At 37.0% G+C, this 14,331-nt stretch overlaps 1 protein-coding gene across 1 annotated transcript in view; it reads left to right on the top strand.

The window, feature by feature from the left end:
- The window catches only part of ATRX (ATRX chromatin remodeler), a 261,625-nt gene that overhangs the window by 191,269 nt on the left and 56,025 nt on the right, over positions 1–14,331 (top strand). The window contains exon 29 of the mRNA XM_019648172.1: positions 12,779–12,887. Within this exon, the coding sequence (XP_019503717.1) occupies positions 12,779–12,887 (109 nt within the window). The remainder of the gene's footprint in view (positions 1–12,778; positions 12,888–14,331) is intronic.

The raw sequence follows: 14,331 nt of genomic DNA, 5'->3' as shown, positions 1-14,331 counted from the left end.
ATTAGAGTGAAAAAGGAACCTACAGAATAGGAGACAATACTTGCAAATCATATATCTCATAAGGTGTTAATATCGAGAACACATACAAAACTACTACACCTCAACAAGAAAAAGCAACATGATTCAAAAAATGGGCTTAAGACTTGAATAGATAATTCTCTAAAGATGAGATACAAATGACCAAGAGTCACAGGAAAACATGCTCACTAATCATTAGAGAACTATAAATCTGAGGTGCAACCTCACACGCAATAGGATGGCTACTATTACAAAAAAGTAAATAGCAAGGGGTTGGTGATGATGTGGAGAAATCGGAACCCTTGTGCACTGTTGGTGGGAATGTAAAATGATGCAGCCACTATGGAAAACAGTATGGCTGGTTGTTCCTTAAAAATTAAAACTAGAATTATCATATGATCCAGCAATGCCACTTTTGGGTATATAACCAAAGAATTTAAAGCATGGTCTCAGAGATATTTGTTTACCCACATTAATAGTAGCATTATTCACAATACTGAAAAAGTGGAAACAACCCAAGTATATAGCGGTGGATGAATGGATAAACAAAATGTGGTACACACATATAATGGAATATTACTCAGTTTTTAAAAGTAAGGAAATATTGTCACATGCTACAATATGGGTAAACCTTGAGGACATTATGCTAAGTGAATAAGCCAGCAAAAAAACAACAAATGCTGTGAAATTCCATTTGTATGAGATATCTGAAGTCGTAGAATTCACAGAGACAGAAAGAAAGTAGAATAGTGCGGAAGGGGGAGATGGAGAGTTTAATGGCTATAGAGTTTCAGTTTTACAAGATAAAGACGTTCTGGAGACCTGTTAACACTACTGAACTGTACATTTAAAGTGGTTTAGATGGTAAATTTTGTGGTATGTGTTTTTTACCACAATTTTTAAAATTATGCAACCAGCTGCTAGTGGAGGTTGGGTGTAAAACAGCGTTTTTGTTTTGTTTTGCACAAAATCTTTCCAATTTATCTGTATTTGTCTTTCATTAAAAATACAAATCTAAAAAACAAAATAAAACTGGAAAGAGATGTGGGACAGGAAACTGAAAACTCCATATTTGTTTGTTTAGTCTGTAAGGCAAAGTAGATTTGTATCAAAAATTAAATAGACAGGGCCAGCCAAGTGGATCGTTGGTTAAGTTGGCTTGGGAGCGCAAGTTCTGAGCCAGTTTGGATCCCACATGGGCCAGTGATGCTGCACCCTCTACAGCTAAGATGGTGAACAACAGCTCGACCTGGAGCTGGGCTGCCATGAGATGCTGGCGACAACGTAGGCTGCAGTGGGCTGCTGTGAGCTACCGTGAGTGGCCTGCAGCCAGCTTGAGCAGCCGGCAGCTGGCGTGAGCTGCCATGAGCCACCGTGAGCAGCCGTCCAATGGCCAGCGACCAACTTCCTCAGCTGGGAAGAGTGCAATGATCACAATACCAACATGGGCCAGTGAAGCAGCGTCCTCCATAACTAGACTGAAGAACAAAAGGACAGCAACTTGTCTGTTCCCCTTCCCGGATTCCCCAATGCTGTTCCCCTCCCCCAACTCCCCAATTAAAAAATAAAAGATATGTGATGAGTACCTACCAGGTACTCCGCCAAGGATTAGGACATATCCAAAAATATATATATTACTACCTAAGAGTTTACAGTCATAGTCCCTCTCTTAGGAGCAATAATCCAGTGGGTATTACAAATATTAAACAAATAAATACGGAACATTAAATGCCCAGGAAGTTGAGAGGAAGAGAATATTTCTATAATTTAGGAAGTAGTTGTGCTTGAAGATATCTTGGGCATCTCCTTAATATGTCTTAACTTTATTTCCCCTTATCAGTCAATTCTTAGAAAAAAAAGAAATCTAATATGGGAGGGGACAGGGAGGGAGGGGAAAAGTTTCTACCATTTTGACTTTTTGTTTTGTTTTGTTTTTTAAGATTTTATTGGGGAGTTGGGCAAGGGAACATTGTGTTTTTCCAGGACCCATCAGCTCCAACTCAAGTTGTCCTTTGTTCTTCAATTTAGTTGTGTAGGGCACAGCTCAGCTCCAAGTCCAGTCCCCTCTTTCAATCTAGTTGTGGTGGCGGTGCGGGGGGTAGCCCACCATCCCATGCGGGAATCGAATCATCAGCCTTGTTAAGAGCACGCACTCTACATAAGCTGAACCATACTGCTGCCTATTGATAGCTCAGCTCACTGGCCCATGTGGGAATCGAACCAGCGACCCTGTTGCCCAGAGCTCACACTCTAACCAACTGAGCCACCCGGCCAGCCCCCATTTTGACCATTTTTAAGTGTACAGTTCTATGACGTTATTTATGTTGCCATGCAACCATCACTACCATTTTTAAAAGAAATTTTACTGCTATTCCTGGGGAGCAAGTTCATGGAGCTCCTTACACTGTCATGCCAGAAATCCCTCTCCCCATGAATTAAATTTTGTTCCTTGCAGTATTTTCAGAAAATTAAAAACATTTTCAATTATAGTTGACTTTGAATATTATTATATTAGTTTTAGGTGTACCGCATAGTGGTTAGACATTCATATAACTTATGAAGTGATCCCCCTGATAGTACCCACTTGGCACCATACATAGTTATTACAATATTATTGACTATATTCCTTATGCTGTACTTTACATCCTTGTGACTAATTGGTACTTAATGCCTTCACCTTTTTCACCCAGACTCCCAAATCCCCCTCCCATGTGTTACCCATCAATTTGTTCTCTGTATCTGTTAGTCTGTTTCTGGGGGGTTTTTTTGTTCATTTATTTTGTTTTTAGGTTCCACATATAAGTGAAATCATATAGTATTTGTCTTTCTCTATCTGACTTACTTAACTCAGCATAATACCTGCTAGGTCCATCCATGTTGTCACAAATGGCAATCGTTCATTCTTTTTTATGGCCAAGTAATATTCCATTGTGTATATATACCACTTCTTTATCCAGTCATCTATCAATGTGCACTTAGGTACTTTTTTTTTAAAAGATTTTTATTGGGGAATTGGGGGATAGGAACAGCGCTGGAGAATTGGGGAAGGGGAACAGACAAGTTGCTGTCGTTTTGTTCTTCAGTCTAGTTGTGGAGAACGTTGCTTCACTGGCCCAAGTTGGCACCATCATTACGCTCTTCCTCGGCGAGGCAGATCAGTCGCTGGCTTCTGGACTGCCGCTCACTGCAGTTGCTGGCCGCTCATGCTGGCTGCTGGCTACACACGGTAGCCCATGGCAACCCACTGCCACAGGGGCTGCAGCCTACGCTGTCACTGGCGACTCACGGCAGCCGAGCTCCAGGTTGAGCTGTTTTTCAGCATCTTAGCTGTAGAGGGCAGTGTCACTGGCCCTCATATGTGGGATCCGAACCAGCGCTCTCTGGATTCCCAAGCCAGCTCTTAACCAATGCGCCACTCGGCTGGCCCAGGTTGTTCTTTATCTTGGCTATTGTTAATAATGCTGCAGTGAACATAGGAGTGCATTTTCTTTTCAGATTAGTGTTTTGGATTTCTTTGGATAAATACACAGAATTGGAATTGCTGTTTCATAAAATAGCTCTGGTTTTAATTTTTGAAGGAACCTCCATACTGTTTTCCATAGTGAGTGCACCAATTTGCAACCCCACCAGCAGTGCGTAAGGGTTCCCTTTTCTTCACATCCTTGCCAACACTTGTTTATTTTTTTTATGAGTTTCAGATACACAAAACAACATAGTTACTAGACATTTACACACCTCACAAAGAGATAACCTTAACAAGTCTACTACCCATCTGACACCTTACATAGCTATTACAATACCCTTGACTATATTGCCTATACTGTATTTTACATTCCGTGATATAGTTAAATTATAGTTGACATTCAATATTATTTTATATTAGTTTCAAGTGTACAGTATAGTGGCTTAACATTTATATAATTTATGAAATGATTCCCCACAGTAAGTGTAGTACATGTCTGACACTGTACCTAGATTTTATTATACAATATTACTGACTATATTTCCCATACTGTATTCCACATCCTCGTGACTATTTCGTATCTAACAATTTGTACTTCCTAATTCCTTCACCTTCTTCAACCATCCCCCAAACTCCCTTCCCTTACAGCTTGTTTTTTGCTGATTTATTGATGGTGGCCATCCTGATATGTGTGCCATGATAACTCCTTGTGACTTTATTTGGAATTTTGTGATTTTGAGCATCTTTTCATATGTCTGTGGGCCAAATGTATGTCATCTTTGGAGAAATGTCTATTCAGGTCCTCTGCTCATTTTTTAATTGAATTGTTTGCGTTTTTGGTTTTAAGCTGCATGAGTTCCTGATGTTTTGGATATTAGCCCTTTATTGGATGTACAATTGGCAAATACCTTCTCCCACTCAGTAGGTTGTCCTTTTGTTTTGTTGACAGTTCCCTTTTTTGTGCAGAAACTTTTTAGTTTGATGTAGTCCCATCTGTTTATTTTTTCTTTTGTTTCCCTTGCCTGAGAAGTTGTGTCCAAAAAACATATTGCTATGTGTAATGTCAAAGAGTTCACTGCCTGATCTTTTCTTCTATGAGTTTTATGGTTTTGGGTATTACATTTAAGCATTTAATCCATTTCGAGTTTATTCTTGTATATGGTATAAGGAGGTGGTCCAGTTTCATTTTCTTGCATTTATCTGCCCAGTTTTCCCAATACCTTTTATTGAAGAGACAGTCTTTACCTCATTGTATATTCTTGCCTCCTTTGTGATAGATTAATTGACCATATAGGCGTGGATTTATTTCTGGGCTCCCTATTCTCTTCCACTGATCTGTTTGTCTGTTTTTATGCCAGTGCTATGCCAATTTGATTACTAGAGCCCTGTAATATAGTTTGATATCAGGTAGCATGAAACCTCCAACTTTGTTCTTTTACCTCAAGATTGCTATGGTTTTTCGGGTCTTCTGTGGTTCCATATAAATTTTAGGATGATTTGTTCTAGTTCTGTGAAAAATACCATTGGTGTTTTGATATGGATTGCATTGAATGTTTAGATTGCTTGGGTAACATGGATATTTTAATGATGAAAATTCTCCCTGTCCATGAGCATGGTATTAGCCTTCATTTATTTGTGTCTTCAATTTCTTTCTTCCTCATCTTATAATTTTCTGAGTACAGGTCTTTTAAAATGTATTTCTAGGTATTTTAATTTTTGAAACATTTGTGAATGGGATTTTTTTTTTAATTTCTCTTTGTGATACTTCCTTTTTGGTATATAAAAATGCCACTGATTTCTGGAGATTAATTTTGTATCCTGCTACTTTACTGAATGCATCTATCAGTTTTAATAGTTTTTTGGTGGAATCTTTAGGGTTTTTTATACATAGTATCATGTTATCTGCAAATAGAGAGGGTTTACTTCTTCCTTTCCAATTTTATACCTTTTATTTCTTTTTCTTGTCTGATTGAAATGGCTAGGATTTCTAGTACTATGTTAAATAAAAGTGCACATCCTTGTCTTTTTCCTGGTAATAAGGAAAGCACTTTTAGCTTTTCACCAATGTTAGCTGTGGGTTTGTCATATATGGCCTTTATTATGTTGAGGTATGTTCCCTCCATCTGCACTTTGCTTAGTTTATATAATAAAATGATACTAGAGTTTGTGAAATGTTTTTTTGCGCATCTGTTGATGTGATCGTATGATTTTTATCCTTCATTTTGTTTACATAGTATATCCCATTAATTGATTTGTGATTATTGAATGAACCTTGCATTCCAGTAATACATCCTAGTTGGTCATGTTGTATAATCTTTTCAATGCATTGCTGAATTCGGTTTGCTAATATTTTGTTGAGGATTTTTGCATCTATGTTCATCAAGGATATTTGCCTATAATGTTCTTTTTTGTAATGTCTTTGTCTGGTTTTGGAATCGGTAATGCTGGCCTCGTAAAATGAGCTTTGGAGCTTTACCTCCTCTTGAATTTTTTGGAACCCTTTGAGAAGGATGGGGGTTAATTCTTTGAATGTTTGGTAAAATTCACCTGTGAAGCATGCTGGTCAAGTACGTTTGTTTGTTGGGAGTTTTTTGATTACTGATTTGATTTTGTTAGTAGTTACTGGTCTGTTCAGATTTCCTGTTTCTTCTTGATTGAGTCATCCTGTAAGATTATGTTTCTATGAAGTTATCCATTTCTTCCAGGTTGTCCAGTTTTTGGCATATAACTGTCCATAGTAGTTTTACTATACTCTTTTGTATTTCTGTGGTGTCAGTTGTCACTTCTCTTTCATTTCTGATTATATTTATTTGGATCCTCTCTTTTTTTCTTGATGAGTCTTGTTAAAGGTTTATCAGTTTTGTTTATGTTTTCCAAGAACCAGCTCTTAATTTCATTGATATTTTTTATTTTTTTACTCTGTTTCCACTCTGATGTTTATTATTTTCTTCCTTCTATATACTTGGGCCTTCTTTGTTCCTATCTTTCTTGTTTCTTTAGGTGTGAGGTTAGATTGTTGATTTGATATTTTTCTTGTTTCTTGAGGCAGGCCTATATTGCTACAGATTTTCATTTTAGAACAGCTTTGAATGTGTCACACAGATATTTTTGGTTGTAGTGTTTTCATTTTCATTTGTTTCATAGTATCTGTTGATTTATTCCTTGATCTCTTTGTTTAGCCATTCATTGTTTAGTAGCTTGTTATTTAGTGTCCATGTGTTTGTGTGTTTTTCATTTTTCTTCTTATAATTGATTTTTAGTTCCATATCATTTTGGTTGAAGAAGATGCTTGATATGATTTCAACCTTCTTAAATTTATCGAGTATTGTTTTTGTGTCTTGAAATGTGGTCTATCCTGGAAAATGTTCCATGTGCACTTGAAAAATATATATATTCTGCTGCTTTGAGGTGAAATGCTGTAAAAAGATCAATTCTACCTGCTCTACTGTGTCATTTAGGGCTGCTGTTTTCTTATTGATTTACTGTCAGGATGATCTATCCATTGATGTGAATGGGATGTTAAAGTACCCAAGTAGGACTGTTACTAACGACCTCTCTTTATACCAGGGGTGCCAAAAAAAAGTATACAAGTGGACACTTTGGTCAACGTTGCTCAAGCAGTAGTTCACAGTAATCAGAAATGCCTGGACACTAATGGTAACTACTTTGAGCACCTTTTGTAATTGCAGAAGTCAAATGTGACTTGTATTCATATTTTATCAGTATATATTGAGTATTACAATTTTAATAGTTTTCCTTTTTTTAAATGTGTATACATTTTTTTGGCACCCTCTGTGTCTGTCAATATTTGCTTTATATATTTAGGTGCTCTTATGTTGTGTTTATAGATGTTTATAAGGGCTATATCCCTTTGTTGGATTTATTCCTTTATCATATTATGAAATGTCCTTCTTTGTCTCTTTTTATGGCCTTTGTTTTAAAGTCTGTTTTATCTGACATAAGTATTGCTACCACAGCTTTTTTTAATTTCCATTTTCATGAGATACCTTTTCTCATCCTTTTACTTTCAGTTTCTATATGTCTTTTGATCTGAAGTGGGTCTCTTTTAAGTAGCATATGTATGGTTCTTTTTTTTCTAAAATCCATTCTGGCACCCTATGTGCTTTAATTTGAGCATTTAAACCATTCACATTTATAGTAACTATTATAAGTATGTAGTTATTGCCATTTTAGTATTCATATTATTTTGTTTTGTTTTGTTTCTTAAAGAAGTCCCTTTAACATTTCTTGTAATACTGGTTAGGTGGTGATGAATTCCTTTAGCTTTTCCTTGTCTGAGAAGCTCTTTATCTGTCCTTCAGTTTTAAATGATCGCCTTGCTGCATAGAGTAGTTTTGATTGTAGGTCTTTACTTTTCATCACTTTGAATATTTCCTCCAAATCCCTTCTGGCCTGCAAATGTTCTGTGGAGCTATCAGCTGGCAGTCTAATGGGAGTTCCCTTACAACTCACTAGTTGAGCCTTTCTCTTCGTGCTTTTAGGATTCCCTCTTGGTCTGTAACCATTAATTTTAATTATGATGTGTCTTGGTGTGGGCCTGTTTGAGTTCATCTTGTTTGGGACTCTCTGTGCTTCCTGGGCTTGTATGTCTGTTTCCTTCGCTAGGTCATGGAATTTTTCTGTATTTGTTCCTTCAAATTGGTTTTCAATCTTTTGCCCTTTCTCTTCTTCTTCTGGTATTCCTATGATTCAAATATTCTGTCTGATGTTGTCCCAGAGATCCCTTAAGCTATCCTCATTTTTTAAATTCTTTTTTTACCCCTTTTTCCTATTGGGTGTTTTCTGCTACCTTTTTCCAAATCACTCATTCCATCCTCTGCCTCGTCTATTCTGATGTTGATTCTATCTAATGTATTCATTTCTGGTTGGTTCTTTTTTTATGGTTTCTATCTCTGTGTGTATTTTCTCAGTGATACAGTCTATTCTCCTGAGTTCAGTGAGCATACTTATAACCAGGCTTTTTAATTCTTTATCTGGTTGATTGCTTGGCTCCTTTTCATTTAGTTCTTTTATTGTCCTTTTGTCCTGTTCCTTCATTTGGGACAAGTTCCTTTGTCTCCTCATTTACTTGACTCATTGTGTTTGTTTCTTTTTATTAGGCAGATCTGCTATGTCTCCCAGTCTTGGCAGGCTGTTCTTATATATTGTAGTATATGTCTGGTCTCCCTGGTCATCTGAGACAGGTGCTCCACGGTTGTCCCTTTTGTGGATTGTGTGTGCCCTGCTGTTGTTATTGAGCCTTGATTACTGTTGGCATGTCAGTAGGTGCAGTTGACTCTCAGGCTGACTGGCTGTGAAGACTGTCTGTTGCTATAGCTGACAAGGTATTGTGGGAGCACTGATCCCAGTGAACAGGATTTTCTTTTTTTTTTTTACTTTTTCTTGAAAAGCACAGATAGTAATGACATTTTCTTTTCTTTTTTTGGGGGGGGGGGAATTGGGGGGATGGGAACAGTGCTGGGGAACTGGGGAAAGGGGAACAGACAAGTTGCTGTCCTTTTGTTCTTCAGTCTAGTTGTGGAGGACGTTGCCTCACTGGCCCATGTTGGCACCATCATTGCGCTCCTCTCTGGCGAGGCAGATCAGTCACCGGCTTCTGGACGGCCGCTCACTGCGGCTGCTGGCCGCTCACGCTGGCTGCTGGCCACACACGGTAGCCCATGGCAATCCACTGCCACAGGGACTGCAGCCCACGCCGTTGCCGGCGACTCATGGCAGCCCAGCCCCAGGTTGAGCTGTTGTTCAGCATCCTAGCTGTGGAGGGCAGTGTCACTGGCCCTCATATGTGGGATCTGAACCGGGGCCCTCTGGCATCCCAAGCGAGCTCTCAACCATCGCGCCACTCGGCCGGCCCAAACAGGATTTTCTTTAGCAGGGTTCTGGTGCTTACTCTGTCTACCCTTTGAGTGTATAATTTGTGGAGCTATTTGGGTGGTGCTCTGGTGTGGTCTAATGCCGGCACCAGGTATATTGGTTCTGGGGCCTCTTGTGTGTGGGGGGGTCTCTGGTATGGGTCAAGTTCCGCCGCTTTCTGTACTTGGTCCAGGGCCACCTGGTAAAATCTACAAACTTAACTGGCTGTTAGCTGCCTATGCTGTGCTTGGAGCCTCCTGGGAGAGGCTATATTGATTCCAGCTACCACTTTGCAAGGCTTGGGCCACTTAGCAAGAGTTACAGGGCATGCCGAGGCTAGCCACTGCTTGTCTGGGGTTTATGGAACTTTGAGAGCTATTAGGAAAGTATGCAGTGCAGGTGGAGGCCAGCCACTGAAAGATGTTCAGTTTTGGGGTCTAGCTTGGTGAGGTGGTATCTCATGGAATCCTCAGGGTAGGACGAGCAGTGTTTCGCAGGTTAATGGAGACTCAGATTTGGCGCCTATCTTTGCATGCAGGCTGTGTGCGAGGAGGGCTCAACATAGGAACAGTGGTACCTGCCATCACTTCCGTCCCCCAGAGAGCTGCCCTTGCAGCTTCTCTGAAGCCAGACTATTTAATTCTTCATTGTATGTCTCTGGCACTTTTTGAGCTGCTATCCCTTTGCTGAATGAAGTTCAGGGCAAGTGTTTGTGAGTGCATGTGTGTGTATGCGGGCCCTTTTAAGAGGATGCCTGTATCTATAGCACCCCTCCATTTCACCCAGACAGAATCAGCACTGATTTTCATGGTCAGGTGTTGTGAGGACTCCTTGTCCTGGCCCTAGTGCTCTGGGTTGGGGAGCCTGATGTGCGGTTAGGACTTTCTACCCTCAGGGGCACCTCTGAGCTGAGATATCCTTCCCGATTCTTAACTGACATATGTAGGTGTGTGACTAGCCATTTCGTGATTCAGACCTTCCTGCCAGTCTTGATGTTGCTGCTTCTTTTATATGTTTAGTTATAGTTCTGTTCAGCTAGTCTTCAAGTGTTTTTCAAGGGTGGTTGTTCTATAATTCAGTTGTAATTTGGAAATTGTCGTTGGATGGGGCAAGCACAGTGTTTATCTAATCTGCCATCTTGACCATAACTCTAAATATATTTTTCTATTATCACTATGTATTATTTATTTTAGTCAGATTTTATATTCTGGCAGTGCTTCATTGTCTGAAAGGCTATGTTACCAAAAAAGTTGTATCAGTTTACTCAGTAAATAAATGGAAAATGCCCATTTTGCTATATACTTATAGTACTATAATTACATTTTCTTCATCTTTAATAGGTAAAAAGAATTGTCTTTGTTTTAATTTATATTTTTCTGACCACTGGTAAGGTTAAATATTTTTCTATATGCTTGTTAGTTCATATCTAATTTTATAAATTGCCTTCAGCAAATATTTGTTTTAAATATTAATCAGTTTGGTTTATCTTTTGAGCACCTACTTATCTTTTGAGTACTACTACTAGCACTAGCACTATACTACTACTACTACAATTACTACTGTGTTTTGGGCACTGAACTAGGTTAAAGGAGTATTACAGGAAATCATGTTATAGAGACAGATCAAACACACATATGTGCCACAATAGAGATAGATATAATTTGTTATGGGATCTTGGGTGATAATATTAACTACTCAATAATCTTAATTAATGTGTGATAGGCACTGTTCTAAGTGGTCTTTTGCTTATATTAACTTATTTAATAAACAACAAACCTATGCACTGAGTACTCTGGTTATCCACCATTTTTAAAGATAAAGACACTGAAGCAAAAATAGTTTAATTACTTTGCCACAAGTGAAAACGGTAGTAAATGATGAAACTGGCATTAAGCTCAAGGAGTCTGACTCCAAAGTTTATATTTTTTATTAGTAATCTATACTAACTGTATCACAGGTTTTTACGTTTTGGCTTCACAGAAGTGGTAGTACAGGTTGTTCATCTGTATTATCACAGAAATGTGAGTATGTTGAAATACTTTAAAACATATTCATATATTCCATATGTGTATAATTAACATATTTATTTTAATAATTAACCTGTGCAAGTGAAGAGTTAATGCAAATGTGTCTCTAGCCTCTTACTTTTTTATCCAACCTTCTGTCTCAAGTTCTTTTTTCCTTAGATGTGTATGCCTTTTTTTCCAGTTGCAAGAAATAAAAACCATAAAGAAATAGACTTTCTTAGCCATTACTGATATTTCAATGTAGGTAAAGCTATAGGTAAGCAATAAACATGTCAAAAAGTATCTTTTAAACTAATGTACTAAATTTAAGTAAAAAGTTAGCTGAGAGACATAAATCTCAGTTTTGCCAAATTGTTTTTATGTTAACACTCTAGGATGTGGTATGAATTTTGCTTGGAGGTATTATGTTGGCAGTTAAATAATTGATATGGTAATTATGTATGATAAAATAATAAAACATCATAAGCATTTAATCACTTGGTATTTTAGTATCAATATATGTATTGGGTAAAATGTCACCTCACTGTCCAAAAGATGACACATCTGATGTCTGTTGAACTTAAAAAGTCACAATCCTTTACTTACACATACACACACACACACACACACACACACACACACACTCACTCACTCTCTCGCAATTGTCATAAAATAGCAACATATGCAGATATTTGTGGCTAGACTATATAGACTAGTTTTGGCATATAATAGACATTCAGTAAATATTTGTTCAATGAATGAATAAATGCATTCTGTCTGTGGTTTTTATCTGATCAGTATCAACTTGTTAATAAGAAGGGGGAAAGGTGGATGTTTACAGATTTAATTAAAAGCAAGCTTCATGAGCATAATGCAACTTAATCATATTCTTTTGACTGTTTTAAAGGATTCTAATCAAGGATATCTTTTAAGAAATTCACATGCAGATGAAATACTTTTTTAACCCTCTGTCGGGCACAACAGGTTTCACAGATTGTTTTGAATTTCTGTTGATTTTTATACTGAATTTATGTAATAAACATATATTGTTTTTACTTTGTGGCAAATTAAAATTTCATTCTGGAGAAATAATAAGCATGCTTACACGTTATTTTCATTCATTTTCAATTTAAATAAGTAAATGTGATACACGCATCTAGTAGATGCATTGCACCTGAACTTTTGACTTTTGCATTGTGCTGGTCAGAGGGTTAAAGTACTTTTCTTATTAAGTATCTATTGGACTTGTGGTGAATTTATATGTAATACAATGAATTGCCCCATGATTAAAAGTTTTATTTTGCTATGCAAATGGAGTATATATAACCAGCTTTTAAATAGTGATCAAGGAATAGAATCTATTATTACTAACAGAAAAATATATATCAAATCCCTTTTTTTCTTGTTAAATGTTTAGGTGAAGGGAAGTGGCTCCGAAACATTGACTATTATCGTTTAGATGGTTCTACTACTGCACAGTCAAGGAAAAAATGGGCCGAAGAATTTAATGATGAAACTAATGTGAGGTAAGAATCCTTTTCTGTTTGTGTAGAGGTTTTTAAAAATCATTTTAAATCTACATACAGTAAAATTCACTCTCTTTAGTGTATACTTCTACAATTTTTGACAATGTAAGATATAGTCAAGATATAAAATGGTTTCATTAACCCTCAAGAAGTCAGTCATGGAATCATACAATTTGTAGCCCTTTGAGTCACTTCTTTCACAAAGCAAAATGCATTCTAGCTTCATCCATATTGTTATATCTGTCAATAGTGTTTCTTTTTATTGTTGAGTAGTATTCCATTGTATGGATGTATCATAGTTTATTTGCGCTAGAGAAACATTTAACTTATTTTTAGGTTTTGGAATTAAAATTGAAGCTGCTGCAAATATCCATGCATAAGTTTTTGTGTGACCCCTAGATTTTTACCCATGTAAAATGAAAATCCAGGAGTGTAATTCCTGGGTTGTATGGTAAGTCTATGTTTAGTTTTGTAACAAACTTCCATACAGTTTTCAGAGTAGTTATACAATTTTTCATTCCCACCATCAGTGTATGAGAGTTCATTACCCTGCATCCTTGTTAGTACTTGGTATTTTCGTGTTTTATCTTTTTTTAAATTATTTTACTCATTCTAATAGGTATGTAATGGTATCTTGTGTGATTTTAATTTGCATTTTCCTTATGATAATTGATGTTAACCACCTTTTCATGTGCTTATTACCCATTTTTATATCCTCTTTGAAAAATCTGTTATAAGGTTTTAAAGTTAGTATTCCTGATCTCTTATCTATTGTAGAAGTTTGAATCATATAGAGTTGACCCTTGAGCAATGTGGGAGTTAGTGGCACTGACTCTCCACAGAGTTGAAAATCCACTTGTAACTGTAGACTTCCCCAAAACTTAATAGCCTGCTGTTGACCTTACTGATAATTTAAATAGTCGATTAACACATATTTTTTATGTTATATGTATTATATACTATAGTCTTATAATAAAGTAAGCTACAGAAAGGAAAATGTTAAAAAAATCATAAGGAAGAGAAAATACATGTAAAAAATTCACACATGCAGTTCAACTCCAAGTTCAAGGGTCAACTGTACTTTAAGCCACTATAGGTGTAAGGTGTGTTATTTATCTGTTATTGGTGTTGCTTTTAACTCTTAGCAATTAACAGACTTGAAATTCATTTGGAAGAGAAAAAAGTGTGTATATATACATACATATAAACATGTATGTATATATACACATATGTGAAAGCATGGCCTTTAAGGAAAGGATGAAGAGATGGAGTTAGTTTAATGACAAGGTGGCTGAGGTATGCCTTAATAAATGTCTTAAAGTATGAAATATTATACTGTGTGTGTTAAACATTTTTTAATTATAGAAGAGTCCTGAACTACCGTATTTGCCGGCGTATAAGACGATTTTTTGGCCCTGAAAAATATGCCTCCAAGTGGGGGGTC

This window comes from Hipposideros armiger, unplaced genomic scaffold, assembly GCF_001890085.2.
Source record: "Hipposideros armiger isolate ML-2016 unplaced genomic scaffold, ASM189008v1 scaffold_121, whole genome shotgun sequence".
Classification (NCBI taxonomy): domain Eukaryota; kingdom Metazoa; phylum Chordata; class Mammalia; order Chiroptera; family Hipposideridae; genus Hipposideros; species Hipposideros armiger.
Note: the sequence above shows the minus strand (reverse complement) of the source record. Positions and strands in the feature narration are given on the sequence as shown.